Source organism: Durio zibethinus, chromosome 15 (assembly GCF_047325235.1).
Source record: "Durio zibethinus cultivar Kanyao isolate XHJ-2024 chromosome 15, ASM4732523v1, whole genome shotgun sequence".
In the NCBI taxonomy this organism is placed as follows: Eukaryota; Viridiplantae; Streptophyta; class Magnoliopsida; order Malvales; family Malvaceae; genus Durio; species Durio zibethinus.
Window position 1 is genome coordinate 9,257,059 of NC_143176.1, and position 12,958 is coordinate 9,270,016.

A 12,958-nucleotide genomic window follows, 5' to 3' on the forward strand; every position below is an offset into this window, starting at 1 on the left:
ATCTCATTCTAGACATAGGGAACAGAAAGAAACTTGGAAGCTAAAAGTTGTCCTCACTGCACTACTAAAAAGACATAACACTCTCTGTAAAAGTCCAATGCTTATATAGTTTGATGTATTAGAAGTGAGATGAATGTTCTTTGTCACCATATATGGCTTGAACAATTAATCCTTTTTTTTTTGGTCTGGACATAAATAATCCTTATTGATATTGATACACATAGAGTTAAAGCTCAAAACAAACCTATACTTTGTTGAACTTCATTAGTTTAAAGCATTGGATGAAACTCCATAGTTTCGTAAATGTTAGGTTGAATGTGTACCACTCCTCTCTTCCGGATAGTTTCCATCAGCCCGTCCTTTTTCCACCTTCATTGAGAACGTGGAACTGATCTTTATGAAATCAACAGGAAATTAGGAAATTGATTGGGCTTATTTTATATAAGGCAGTTTAAGTAGAACATAATTTTGTGCAGATTACTACAACTTACTAGCAAAGTTAAGTGAAGATGAAGCATGAGATGGCATTATAAAGTAGGTAAAAGGAATTCTTAGGGGACTGCATAAATGGGGTTTAAGAAAATGTGGCTTGAAAAATTTCCAAGAGTGGCAGAGATTTTGAAGTCTGAAAAATTTTACAGAAGAATTCATAGGTTGATTTTTAGTTATCACTTATACAGAGACCTTATTTTTCTCTCATTGTATTCTTTTCCTACCCAGAATCCTACTCTCCAGCTCCAAAATAAATAAATTCAAATTGGCTTTGGTTTGAGCTGAGAAAAGAAGCATAACTTAATAAAGACCACTTTATGTAAAGAGAAAAAATAAATAAAAAAGAGAGAATTCTGGAACCATTCCTTAAGGTATGAAAAGTTCTACCAAGAAGTAGCATTAATTCTGCAAAAAATCCTTCTTGTTATGTATAGAATATTCAGGATGATTATTTTGAAAGAGCCATATATGGGGAACCATGAAAGGGTAACAAGATGGAGAAAACTCAAAAGAAAAGGAAAAAAGAGGAAACAGGTGAATCACCCAGAAATGAAAATGTTTTTACTCTTCTGAAAATAGAAATAGATACAGGTTAGCATTGGGTTTCTGCCACCTCAAAGTTACACAAATTTCTGAATTTCATGATATATTAATTTTAGAGAAATTTTAATGTTCTGATAGATGTCTCTGGCTTGCAAAGGATTAGTGAAGGCGGAGCAGAGGATATCCAAATATTGGCAGAGAAAGATAGGCTCAGTATGTTTTCACAAGGAGGAAAGTAATTGGAGCTGTACGGTCTCAACCTTGGGAGGATGAGAATTAACTTTTACTTAGAAAATAGGCTATATATCCTCAGGCCTTCTTTTGAAAAGAGTAGATTGGTTTTAGTGAAATCTTAGAGGTTAGTGAATTGGAAATATCATTTTTTCTTTTTAAACCAGGTAAGAGAGATAGCATTCTCAGTTTCTTGCTTAACTTGGTGGGAAGTTTTAGGAAGAGAGATATTTTGATTTTTTACAACAATTTTTTTTTTTATGTATCATCAATACTATAGTATTTGGTGTTTTTGTGTTTTTATCGTTAATAAACAAAGTCAAAACCAACAAATCTAGTGCCTCAAATTGTTGGTAACTTTCATTTTGGTGTGTCTGAAAAGAAAACCAGGACACTAAATAGGCAGAAGAAGTGTATCCTTTGATCTGGACCATTGATTACATATATTTAAGTATGCATTTTTCTTGAAAACTCAGGGATTAAACTAAATTGCAATTGTAAATTCTGGCCAATCTGTGTAACTTTTATCAGTAATTGTCTTGTCTCTTAGTTATTTTCTAAAATTTTAAGGCCAATTTGAGGCTTGCATTTCTTATTAGTGAATTTCCTTTTCTCTGCATACCATATTAAAAGATGTAATTAACTTTTACAGGTTGGTATAGCTTACCTGCTGGCTTTCGAAAGTGCAAATAGTTTAACTGTATCTCCCACCGAGAATATTGAATATGACAGGTATTCTTATTCATAGTTAAATCACTTAGGTGTTTATGCATGCTTATTTAGTAGTAATACCATCCAAATTATTTAAAACTGGGTTTTATGCTTAACATTTGAAACTTTACTGGTTAATGATGTCAGATCTTAATCTTCAAAAGTTAATTTTATCTCATTGAAAAATTATGTACCTATTTGCTTATTAGTAGGCTTCAGGACCTTTTTTATAAAAATCCATTATGTAGAATAAAGTGGAGAACAAAAATAGAGAATAGAAATGAAAGAGAAACTAGGGAGAGAATTAGGGACTAATAGCTGAAATGGGGTACAAATAGAGGTGCTAGGAGTAGAAAATCAGAGAGAAATAGAAGCAGATGTGGAAAAACTGAGAGTATATAGAAAATTTTCTTTGTTGAATTATACTAGCATCTTAAGTTTATATACATCTAACTAGAGGGTAAATTAAGAAATTAAATCTTCCCTAAATAGATCTTATAATTAAGGAATTGTCTATCCTAATTTTCTGTCCTTAATTCTAAAAATACAAATACTTAATTCTAGGAATACAAATATATACAAATTATAACCATATGTAACTAAGTGGTTTCCCACACTCCCCTCAAGTTGGTGAATAGGTGTTTTCCATTCATAGTTTGGAAATAATTTCTTTAAATGTTGCACTATTGAGACCTCTAGTCAACACATTTGCAAGTTGATCCTTGGTTGATACATGTGGTGTGCAAATCAACCCACTATTTAGTATCTCTTGTGGAAAATTGATTCCTAACCAGATTTGATTATGTCATTCATTTAGTATTTTTGTTGTTTCCTAAATAAAAAGGGATTTGGTTCATTGATCAAATTCCTAATTAGTAATTTCCATTTATTGTTAGAGGATTTTTAGGTGATTTGTTATTCTCTAAGATATCATGGGATTTGTTAGATTTGATGTTTTAGCTATATATATACTCTTATACTCTAGAAAGTTTCTTAAGAATTCATAAATAAAATTTTTATGAATTTCTTCATGGTATCAGAGCGTTCATCTTGAATCATCAAAACCTATATATATATATATATATATATTCTTTCTATGTTTTTATCTATGCTATGGCTAGTAGCACTGGTCTGTTCGAGACCCCTATTTTGCCTATCACTGGTCACAAACTCAATGGAAAAAATTTCATCCAATGGTCTCAATCAGTGATGCTATTTGTCTGTGGAAAAGGTAAGGAGGATTATCTCACAGAAATGGTTGTTTCACCCAACGAAGATGACTTGAAGTATCGAACTTGGAAGTTAGAGAATAATGTGGTAATGTCATGGTTGATCAATTCTATGACCAACGAGATTGATGAGAATTTCATGTACTACAAAACTACCAAGGAGATTTGGGATGCTACGAAAGAAACCTACTCCAACGTAGACAATACATCTGCAACATTCGAGATCAAAAGCACTCTACATGACCTGCGGCAAGGAGACTCCTCTATCATGGAATATTTTAATTCTTTAACTTGTTATTAGTAGCAATTAAATATCTTTAAAGAAATAGCATGGAAGTGCCCTAACAATAGCAACCAATACAAGAACATAGTGGAGAAGGACCAAGTTTATGAGTTTCAACTTGATCTAAACAAGAGCCTTGATGATATTTATGGGAGAATTCTTAGCATCAAGCCATTACCCTGCATCCGAGAAGTTTACTCTAAGGTCTGCCGAAAAGAGAGTAGAAGGAAAGTGATACTAGAGACATCATGCAATCCACAAGAGACAAAAAATTTAGCCCTTGTTGCATAAGGACCAAAATCCTACCAAGGTGGTGAAAATCGACGGAAAAAAAGTAATAGACCTTGGTGTGACCATTGCTAGAAACTAGGACTGACACGGGCAAATTGATGGCAAATCCATGGGAAACCTGCTGACTACAAATCACATTCTACTCAAAATCGAGAGAGTCATAGAAATTCTACCACCACTGAGACAACTCTAACAACCCCAGAATCAAGCCCGTTTAGTAAAAAGCAGTTGGAATTCCTTCAGAAAATTGTTCAGCAATCTCTTTAGAACACTAAGTCAGTTATAAGCACAGCATCTATTGCACAAAAAGGTAACTCTCTCAATGCTCTACTTGTGCAAAGTGGAAAATCAAGATCTTGGATTGTTGATTCAGGTGCATCAGACCACATGACTGGTGATGCATCAGTGTTCCATGAATACATCCCATGTTCTGAAAACCTCACAATTCGAATAGTAGATGGGTCACTCTCCCAGGTGACCGGGACAAGTTCAGTCATTATTTCAAAGGACATAACATTTGACTCTGTTTTTCATCTTCTAATTTAGATTGCAACCTTCTATCTTTTAGTAAAATTACAAGAGATCTTAGTTATGTTACTAAATTTCTTTTTAACATGTGTGAATTTCAATGCTTGGATTCGGGGAAGAAGTAATGTTAGGATGTGTGCTGGCCTCTATCTCCTTAGAGATGAAGAATCTAAGAGACAATCATGGAAGAGTGCTTGTTCGGTTTCATCTTCTAGTAAGCATAAAGAAAATACAATCAAGTTATAGCACCATTGTTGGCATCAAATTTCTTGTACCTCAAAAAATTGTTCGTTGATTTATTCAATAGAGGTTCTGAGTCTTATCAATGTAAAATTTGTCCGTTTTCCAAACACACCTGTAATTCATATCCAAGTCAACCATACAAATTAACTCATCCTTTTTTTGTGATCCATAGTGATGTTTGGAGACCATCGAGGGTTAACAAAATTATAGGCTATAGATGGTTTATTACCTTAATTGATGATCACACCAAAGTTACATGGCTGTTCCTCATGAAAGCCAAGTCAGAGGTTAGTTCAATATTTCAAAATTTCAACAAGATGGTGTAAACTCAATTTCAAGCAATAATTTAAGTGCTCAGAACAGATAATGAGCGAGAATACTATCACTCAGTTCTTGGATCTTACTTGTTAGATCAAGGAATTATTCATCAAAGCTTATACACTGAAACTCCTTAACAAAACAGAGTTATCGAGTGGAAGAACAGACACCTGATGGAAGTTGCAAGATCTATTATGCTAGCCTCTCATGTCTTGAAACATTTTTGGGGAGAGGCAATCTTGACAATAGCCTTTCTTATCAATAGGATGCTTTCTCAAGTACTAAAATTCCAAACCCTTATCAATCACTTCTCAAAACTACCCTCATGTCCAAATCATTTCCTTCGTATCAGCCAAAATGTTCGTATTTACTACCTTTATTCATATACACCAACAAAAATGCAGTAAACTAAACCTCGATTACTCAGGTTTATATTTCTTGGCTACTCACCTAACTAAAAAGGCTACAAATGTTATTCACTAACTACTAAAAAGTTTTACACTTTTATGGATGTCACCTTTTTTGAGAATCAACCTTCTATCCCAAAGCTGATATTCAAGGGAAGAGTTCGGGGAAATATCAACTTTGGAATATTGAGCCATCATCTGATCCTTCTTCTACTTGTCTACCAATTCAAATTCCTGTTTCAAATAATTCTTCTTCCTCTTCCAAGTCAACTAGTCACCTTGATTCTCCAAAATCTCTTGAAACCGTGCAAGAGACAAAAGCTAAGGAAATGATTGTATACTCAAGAAGATCAAAATCTCAAAAAGAGATAGGGACCTGTACATCTCCAACACAACCAAGATTCTAAACTAAATCTAGGGACTTTTGAAATTCATACAGGTAACACAGTTTTTGAACCTATCTCTGATGATTTTCCTAATGATCTTAATCAGCCCAGTACTATAAGAAAAGGTGTGAGATCATGTACTCAGCACCCTATTAATAACTTTGTTTCCTATGAAGGGTTGTTTCCTACTTACCGAGCATTGGTTACATCATTACCATCCAATAAGGGCTCGAACAACCAAAGTGGAAGGTTGCAGTAATGGAAGAAATACAAACACTAGAAAAGAATGGCAAATGGAATTACTGATCTTCTTGGAAGAAAGAGCCTAGTGGGATATAAATGGATTTTTACTATCAAACACAATACAGACAGAAGTGTGAACAGATTTAAAGCTCGTCTAGTGGCTAAAGGGTTCACTCAGTCTTACGGATTGATTATGAGAAGACATTTGCTCCTGTAGCAAAACTAAATTTTGTCCGTGTGTTACTATCACTTGCTACAAACCTAAATTGGCCTCTTCACCTAGTCAATATCAAAATTGTATTTCTGAATGGTGATCTAGTGGAAGAGGTCTACATGAAGATTCTTTCAGGGTTTGACAACCAGGACAACATCAGCAAGGTGTGTAAGCTTCAGAAATCCTTATATGGCCTCAAACAATCTCTTTGTGCTTGGTTTGATCATTTGACTAAGGTTGCTAAAAAGAATGGGTTTTTACAATGCCAATTCGACCATACTATGTTTGTCAAACATTCACCAAATAGCAAGATTACTATTATGATTGTTTATGTTGATGATATTGTCCTCACAGGAGATTATGAAGAGGAAATAGTTGCATTGAAGACTCTTCTAGCTAAAAAGTTTGAAATAAAGGACTTTAAACAATTTCGATATTTTCTTGGCATGAAAGTAGCTCAATCAAGAAATGTTATTTTTGTTTCACAACAAAAATATGTACTTGATCTTTTTAAAGGCGTAGGGATGCTTGGGTGTAAACCAATGGATACTCTGATGGACCTAAATGTCCAAATGAGAACCGAAGATGGAATTCCTCTTGTAAACCAAAATGGATACCAGAGATTTATGGGAAAATTAATTTCTTTGGCGCAAACTAGACCTGACATTGGCTTCTCCCTAACTATGGTGAACAGATTTATGAACAATCCTACAAAGACACATATGCACACAGTATATCGAATCCTTCAATACTTGAAAAAAATTCGGGTAAAAGGTTGCACTTCAAAAAAATACTAAATAGAGATGTCAAGATTTTCTCATATGCAGATTGGGCTGGTTTTGTGACAGACTGAAGGTCAACTACAAGGTGTTGTACATACATGTGGGGCAGCTTGGTCACTTGGAAAAGCAAGAAACAGGCAGTGGTAGCTCGAAGTAGTGCTGAAGTTGAATTTAGAGCTATATCTTAGGGGATTTGTGAAGGAATTTAGCTTGAGAAAATGCTACAAGAACTGAAGAAGTCAGCTGGGAAATCAATGAAACTATTTTGTAATAATAAAGCAGCTATTAACATTGCCAAGAACCTTCTTCCTTATGATCGATGAAACATATAGAGATTAATTGCCACTTCATTAAAGAGAAGATTGAAGAAGGCATAGTCAAACTGATCTACACTACAAGAAAAATCAGATAGTCGACATCCTTACCAAGGTTTTTCATCATGGCAATTTTGAGAATTTGAAGTTTAAGTTGGGTATGATTGATATATACCACCCAACTTAAAGGGGAGTGTGGAAAACCAATTCCTAACCAGATTTGATTATGTGTAATTCATTTAGTATTTTGGTTGTTTCCTAAATAAAAAAAATTTGGTTCATTGATCAAATTCCTACTTGATAGTTTTCATTTATTGTTGAGGATTTGTAGGTGATTAGTTATTATCTCTAAGATATCATGGGATTTGTCAGATGTGATGTTTTAGCTATATATATCTCTTGTACTCTAGAAAGTTTCTTAATAATTCATAAATAAAATTCTCATAAATTTTTTCATCTCTTTTATGAAGTGTGGCCTAGTTCAATGTGTTTTGTCTTGTCATGTTGAATAGGATTTTGTGTAATACTTATTGCAAACTTGTTATCACAGTAATGTCTTATTGGTCTATCCTACTTGATCTTCAAGTTTTCTAGGATAATCTTTAACCATTGTAGTTCACAAATTTCTTGAGCCATTGCTTTAAACTCTACTTTGGCACTTGATTTTACCACCACATTTTATTTTTTACTCTTTCAAGTCAAAAGATTACCACTTAGAAAAATGCAGTAGTTTGAAATGGATCTTCTATTAGTTACTGAACCTACATAATTAGCATCAGTATATGCTTTTAATACCACCCTCGAATTTCTTTTGAACAAGATACCTTTTCCAAGATTGGTTTTCAAATAGTATAGTACACGGTAGACAACCTACAAGGGCACTTCTTTAGGACTATGCATAAATTGACTTATCATAATATCTAGTATGTGAGAGATAAATGAGTCTTCCAACTAATCTATGGTCAGATTGATATAAAAGGATCTATACCTCTTCACTACCTTGGTCAATTGTTCAAACCAAGCCTAAGGAGATTGTTTAAGCCCATACAAAGATTTTTGAAGTTTGCACACTTTGCCCATGTTATCTTGCCTTTCGAAACCAGAGGGAATTTCATGTAGACATCCTCCTCCAAGTCACAATTTAAGAATGCATTATTGATGTCAAGTTGGTAGAATGGCCAATCCAAGTTGGCTGCTATTGACAATAGAACTTTGATTGAATTGAGTTTGGCCATTGGAGCAAATGTCTCCTCATAATCTGTCCTATAGGATTAAGTGAACCCCTTTGTAATAAGTCTAGCTTTGAACCTGTTTATACTTCCATCTGCATTGTGCTTTATTATGAAGATCCACTTACACCCAACTAGGTTTTTTCCTTTAAGCAAATCTAAAATTTCCCATGTACCATTCTTCTCTAGTGTCTTAATTTCCTCAAGAACTGTTGCCTTTCAATCTGGTTCATTGAGAGCTTCTTGAATATTTTTTGAAATTTTCACATTGTCAAGGTTAGTAGTAAAGGCTCAAAAGTTTGGATTTAAACTTTCTTATGAGATGTACTTGTAGATAGCGTATCGAGTGCATGATCTCACACATTTTTTTAATGCAATAAGAATGTTAAGGTCATCAGCTAGTTCACAAGTTTTAGTTTCAAATTCAATAGAGACATTACTTGTGTTAGTTTCAGGTTCTTGGAGACTCTGATCAAGTTGATTTGTAATGTTGGCTGTGTATAGTTGTCCACTTCTTTTTATGTTTTTTTCTTCCTTGAGTAGACTATCAGTTCTTTTGTTTTTTCTTGCATAACCTTAAGGTTTGAAGAGTCAAGAGTTGCCTAAACAGGTTGGGTTTCAAAATTTGCATAATTGATAGGTTAGGTAGGTTGAGAATCTAGTTTTGAAGGGATTCGTTGAGAATTTGATTTTGAAGAGGTTGATTGAGAATCTAGTTTTAAAAGGGCTAATTGGTAATTTGGTTGAGAAATTGGAGGGATTGGTTGGGAAATTGGCAAGTCAACAGTTAAGAATTGATATTCCTGAGTAGTATTCTCCCCTTGAATATCATTCTTGCTATAGTATGAAAGATTTTCAAAGAAGGTGACATCCGTAGAGCTATAGAATTTTTTTATGATGGGTGAATAACACCTATAGGCATTTTGGTTTGGGGAATAACCAAGGAAGATACATTTTAAGGCTTTGGGATCCAGCTTGCTACGGTTTTGTTGGCTAATATGAACAAAGGCAATGCAACCTTTATATGACCTCCAAATCCCAGTGAAGTAAGGATATGCAACCTTTATATGCAAGCTTTGATGGATAATGCTATGATCGGTGAAGTAAGGACTAAGAATAGAGTCGAAGTATTCCTTACCATTGTCAATTTTTAAGACTTGGATTTTGGCTTGGAATTGGGTTTGTACCATGCTATTGAAGTTTTGAAAGATTTGGTCAACCTTAGATTTTTCTTTCATAAGAAATACCTAAGTGAGTCAAGTATGATCATCGATGAATATAACAAACTACCTAAAACCTATGATATTGTTAACTTTTGACAGTCCCTTAATGTCATTGTGAATCATTGAGAAAGGCTGAAATGATTTATAGGAAAGGCTAGGGTATGTATTTCGAGTATGCTTGGTAAGTTGACAAATTTTACACTAGAAATCTTTAGAGATTTGATTGAACAATGAGGGAAATAACCTTTTTAGGTACAAAATATTTGGATGTCCTAGTCTATAATGCTATAACATGATAAGGTCATCCTTACTAATACTAGAGACTAAGGCAGTATAAAATTTTTGTGGTCTCTCAAGTGCATCATCTTGAAGAAGGTAGAGCCTTGCACACATTCTAGCACTACCAATAATCCTCCCCAAGCCCAATTCCTAAAATTCATATAAGTTGAGAAAAAATTTAGTGACTTAACATCTATCCTTTTATAAGCTTACTGATAGAAAGTAGATTACAGCTTAAATTAAAGACATGGAGGACAAAGTCGAGTGTTATGTCTTTCAAAACTACAATAGAACTTGTTCCTGCCATCTCTAAAAGAGAGCCATCGGTAATTTTTACAAAAGAACTATCATAGCACGGTATATATGTGTTGAATAAGGATGCATCTCCAGTCCTATGATCTGATGCTCCAACAATCCAAGATTATGTATTTTCTCGTTAAACACTTAAGGTATTTAGGAAATTACCTTTTTGTGCTAGGAAACTAGTTCCAAATGTTGTAGACTTGTTTTGAAAGGTTTGTTGGAGCATCACGTTTTTGTGACTTTCTTCACGCCATACCTTTGTAGAAGAAAAGTTTTCCCTCTTGCTGGCTATAACCGCTACAGTCTAATGGTTCAAGCCGACTTGCTCTAATACCATGCAGAAAACTTAAAGAACAATTGTTATTTTTATTCTTTTTATTCACTTTAGAATGAAGGAGTACATCAAAATAAATAGGAACAATGGAGTTCCTTATTAGGAAACAACTTACATGAAACAAAAAACAAAAATAATAAAAGAAAGAAGAATTATTCTATTCTAAAATAGAAATAAATCCCTAAAAAATTGGTTATCAAAATCGTTGACTAAATCATAAGAATGAATGAGAAATATTCCCAAAATAAATTAGAAAACCAAGTTGCACTAATGTAGAAGAATCAAATTTCTACAATATACAACTAATTAAAGGGTAAATTAGGAAACTAAATCTTTCTAAAAGTGATCATATAATTGAGGGATTATTTATCTTAATTTTTTGTCTTTAATTCTAAGGATACAAATATAAATATACAGATTATAAGATTACAACTAGTTGTAATTAAGTGTTTTTCCATACATCTCTTTATTTACAACAACATCTTCATTAGTTTCTCCAAGTTTATAATTAGGATTTATAGGGATATTTGTAGGTTTACATGCTAGCTTTCCAATTTCCTTTAAAAGATCAATCACATATTTCTGTTGTGAGATGAAAATACCATGCTGTGAGTGAGCTATTTCAGTTCTTATGAAGTACTTCAATCTCCCTAACTCTTTTATCTTAAATTCTCTAGCCAAATAATGTTTTATAGATTTTCTCCTTTGACTTTGCTTATATCATATCATTTTGGCAAATGTCCCGAACCAAGTCCTAGGAACCTGTTTAAGGCTACATAAAGCCTTTTTCGGCTTGCATACTTTGTTTACTTTTATATGACCTCCAAACCCTAGTGAAACCTTCATATATATTTCTTGTTCTAAATTACCATGTAGAAAAGCATTCTTTACATCAAATTATTGAAGCTGCCAATTGTAATTTGCAGCCAATGATAGCAAAATCCTAACTGTATTCATCTTGGTAACTGGAACAAAATTTCCTAATAATCCACTCCATAAGTTTGAATATAGCCTTAGCCACCAACATGACCTTATACCTTTCAACAGTACCATCTGCCTTGTATTTTATAGTGAAAACCTATTTACCCCAAATTGGATATTTTTCTTTAAACAGCTCTACTAGTTCTCATATCTTATTTTTCTTAAAAGCCTCGATTTCTCACTAGATAATGTCTTGGATGACGTAGTTAAAATAGAAATAGTGTTTAGGCTCACAAGAAAATTTTGGTGGAATGGTGAGAATTTTTCAAATGACAAAATTAGAGAATGTGTATAGTGGATGCTTTGTACATTCTTTGGTTGCTTTTCTAATGGCAATAGGTAGATCTTGATCACTAGTTTTAGTTTTAGGAGATGAGAAATAGAGTCAAAGACTGTAGTTACCTCATTTCTGGAGCTATGATTAGGTTTTTGGACTTGCACTGGTTTAGGAGCTGAAACTTTCCTTCTTAAGTACACCTGTAATTCTTTCATAGATCAAGAATAGTATTATCCTTAGTCACAACTTTTTTGTTTGGATTAGGTTCAAATTCAGATTTATTGTTTGACTTGGACTCTAACGAAATAGGTTTAGACTCAAAACAATTACTGGGTGAAAATTTTAAGGACAAGTCAAGCAAAAAAAAGTCTTTATCCTTATCTTCCATGAATGAAGTTTCCCCCTGAAGATAAGGTTGAGCAAAAAATAGTTTACTTTCTTTAAAAGTGACATTTGTAGACTTAAAATTTTTTGGTATGAGGATGATATCACTTATACCTTTTTTGAGTTGATGAATGCCCCACAAAAATACACTTAACTATTCTTGGATCCAATTTTCCCTTGTTATGACTGTGAACATGAACAAATGATGTACAACCAAATATCTTACGTGTGAGGTTGTTTGTGCTATTAAAGTTGGGATAGAATTATGGAAATAGCTCCATAAGAGTTTTTAATGCCAAAATCCTTGAAGATAACCTATTTATTATGTGTGTGGTCGTGAGAATAGCTACCCTCCAATAGGATTTGAATATGTTTGCTTGAAAAAGTTAGGCTAGGATTGTGGCTAGTAAATGGTTGTTTTTCCTCTTTGTCACTCTATTCTACTGTGGAGTATTAATATAAGATGATTCATGGATAATCATTTTTTTTACTAGAAATTGGTAGATAGACTCTGGTTGAAATAGTCTCTTACATTATCAGACATAAATCTCTTCATTTTTAACTCCGAATTGATTTTGGATCATGTTTTAGAAGCTTAAAAACACGTTATTCACATCTAATTTGGATTTAAGTAAAAAAATCCAAGAGACCTTGGCATAATCATCAATGAATGAAACAAACCACCTTTCACTAGAAATATTAGGAATTATAGAGGGACCACATATGTCACTAT

The 12,958-nt window shown here is 33.4% G+C and overlaps 2 protein-coding genes across 3 annotated transcripts in view; one reads left to right on the plus strand and one right to left on the minus strand.

Annotated features, from left to right (window-relative positions):
* LOC111301765 (sodium transporter HKT1-like) overlaps positions 1-12,958 on the minus strand; it is a 55,965-nt gene that overhangs the window by 30,252 nt on the left and 12,755 nt on the right. The gene's annotated exons all lie outside the window — the stretch shown is intronic.
* GALAK (galacturonic acid kinase) overlaps positions 1-12,958 on the plus strand; it is a 31,285-nt gene that overhangs the window by 9,332 nt on the left and 8,995 nt on the right. For both annotated transcript variants that reach the window (XM_022897706.2, XM_089744573.1), the window contains exon 7: positions 1,919-1,998. In XM_022897706.2, coding sequence (XP_022753441.2) covers positions 1,919-1,998 — 80 coding nt within the window. The remainder of the gene's footprint in view (positions 1-1,918; positions 1,999-12,958) is intronic.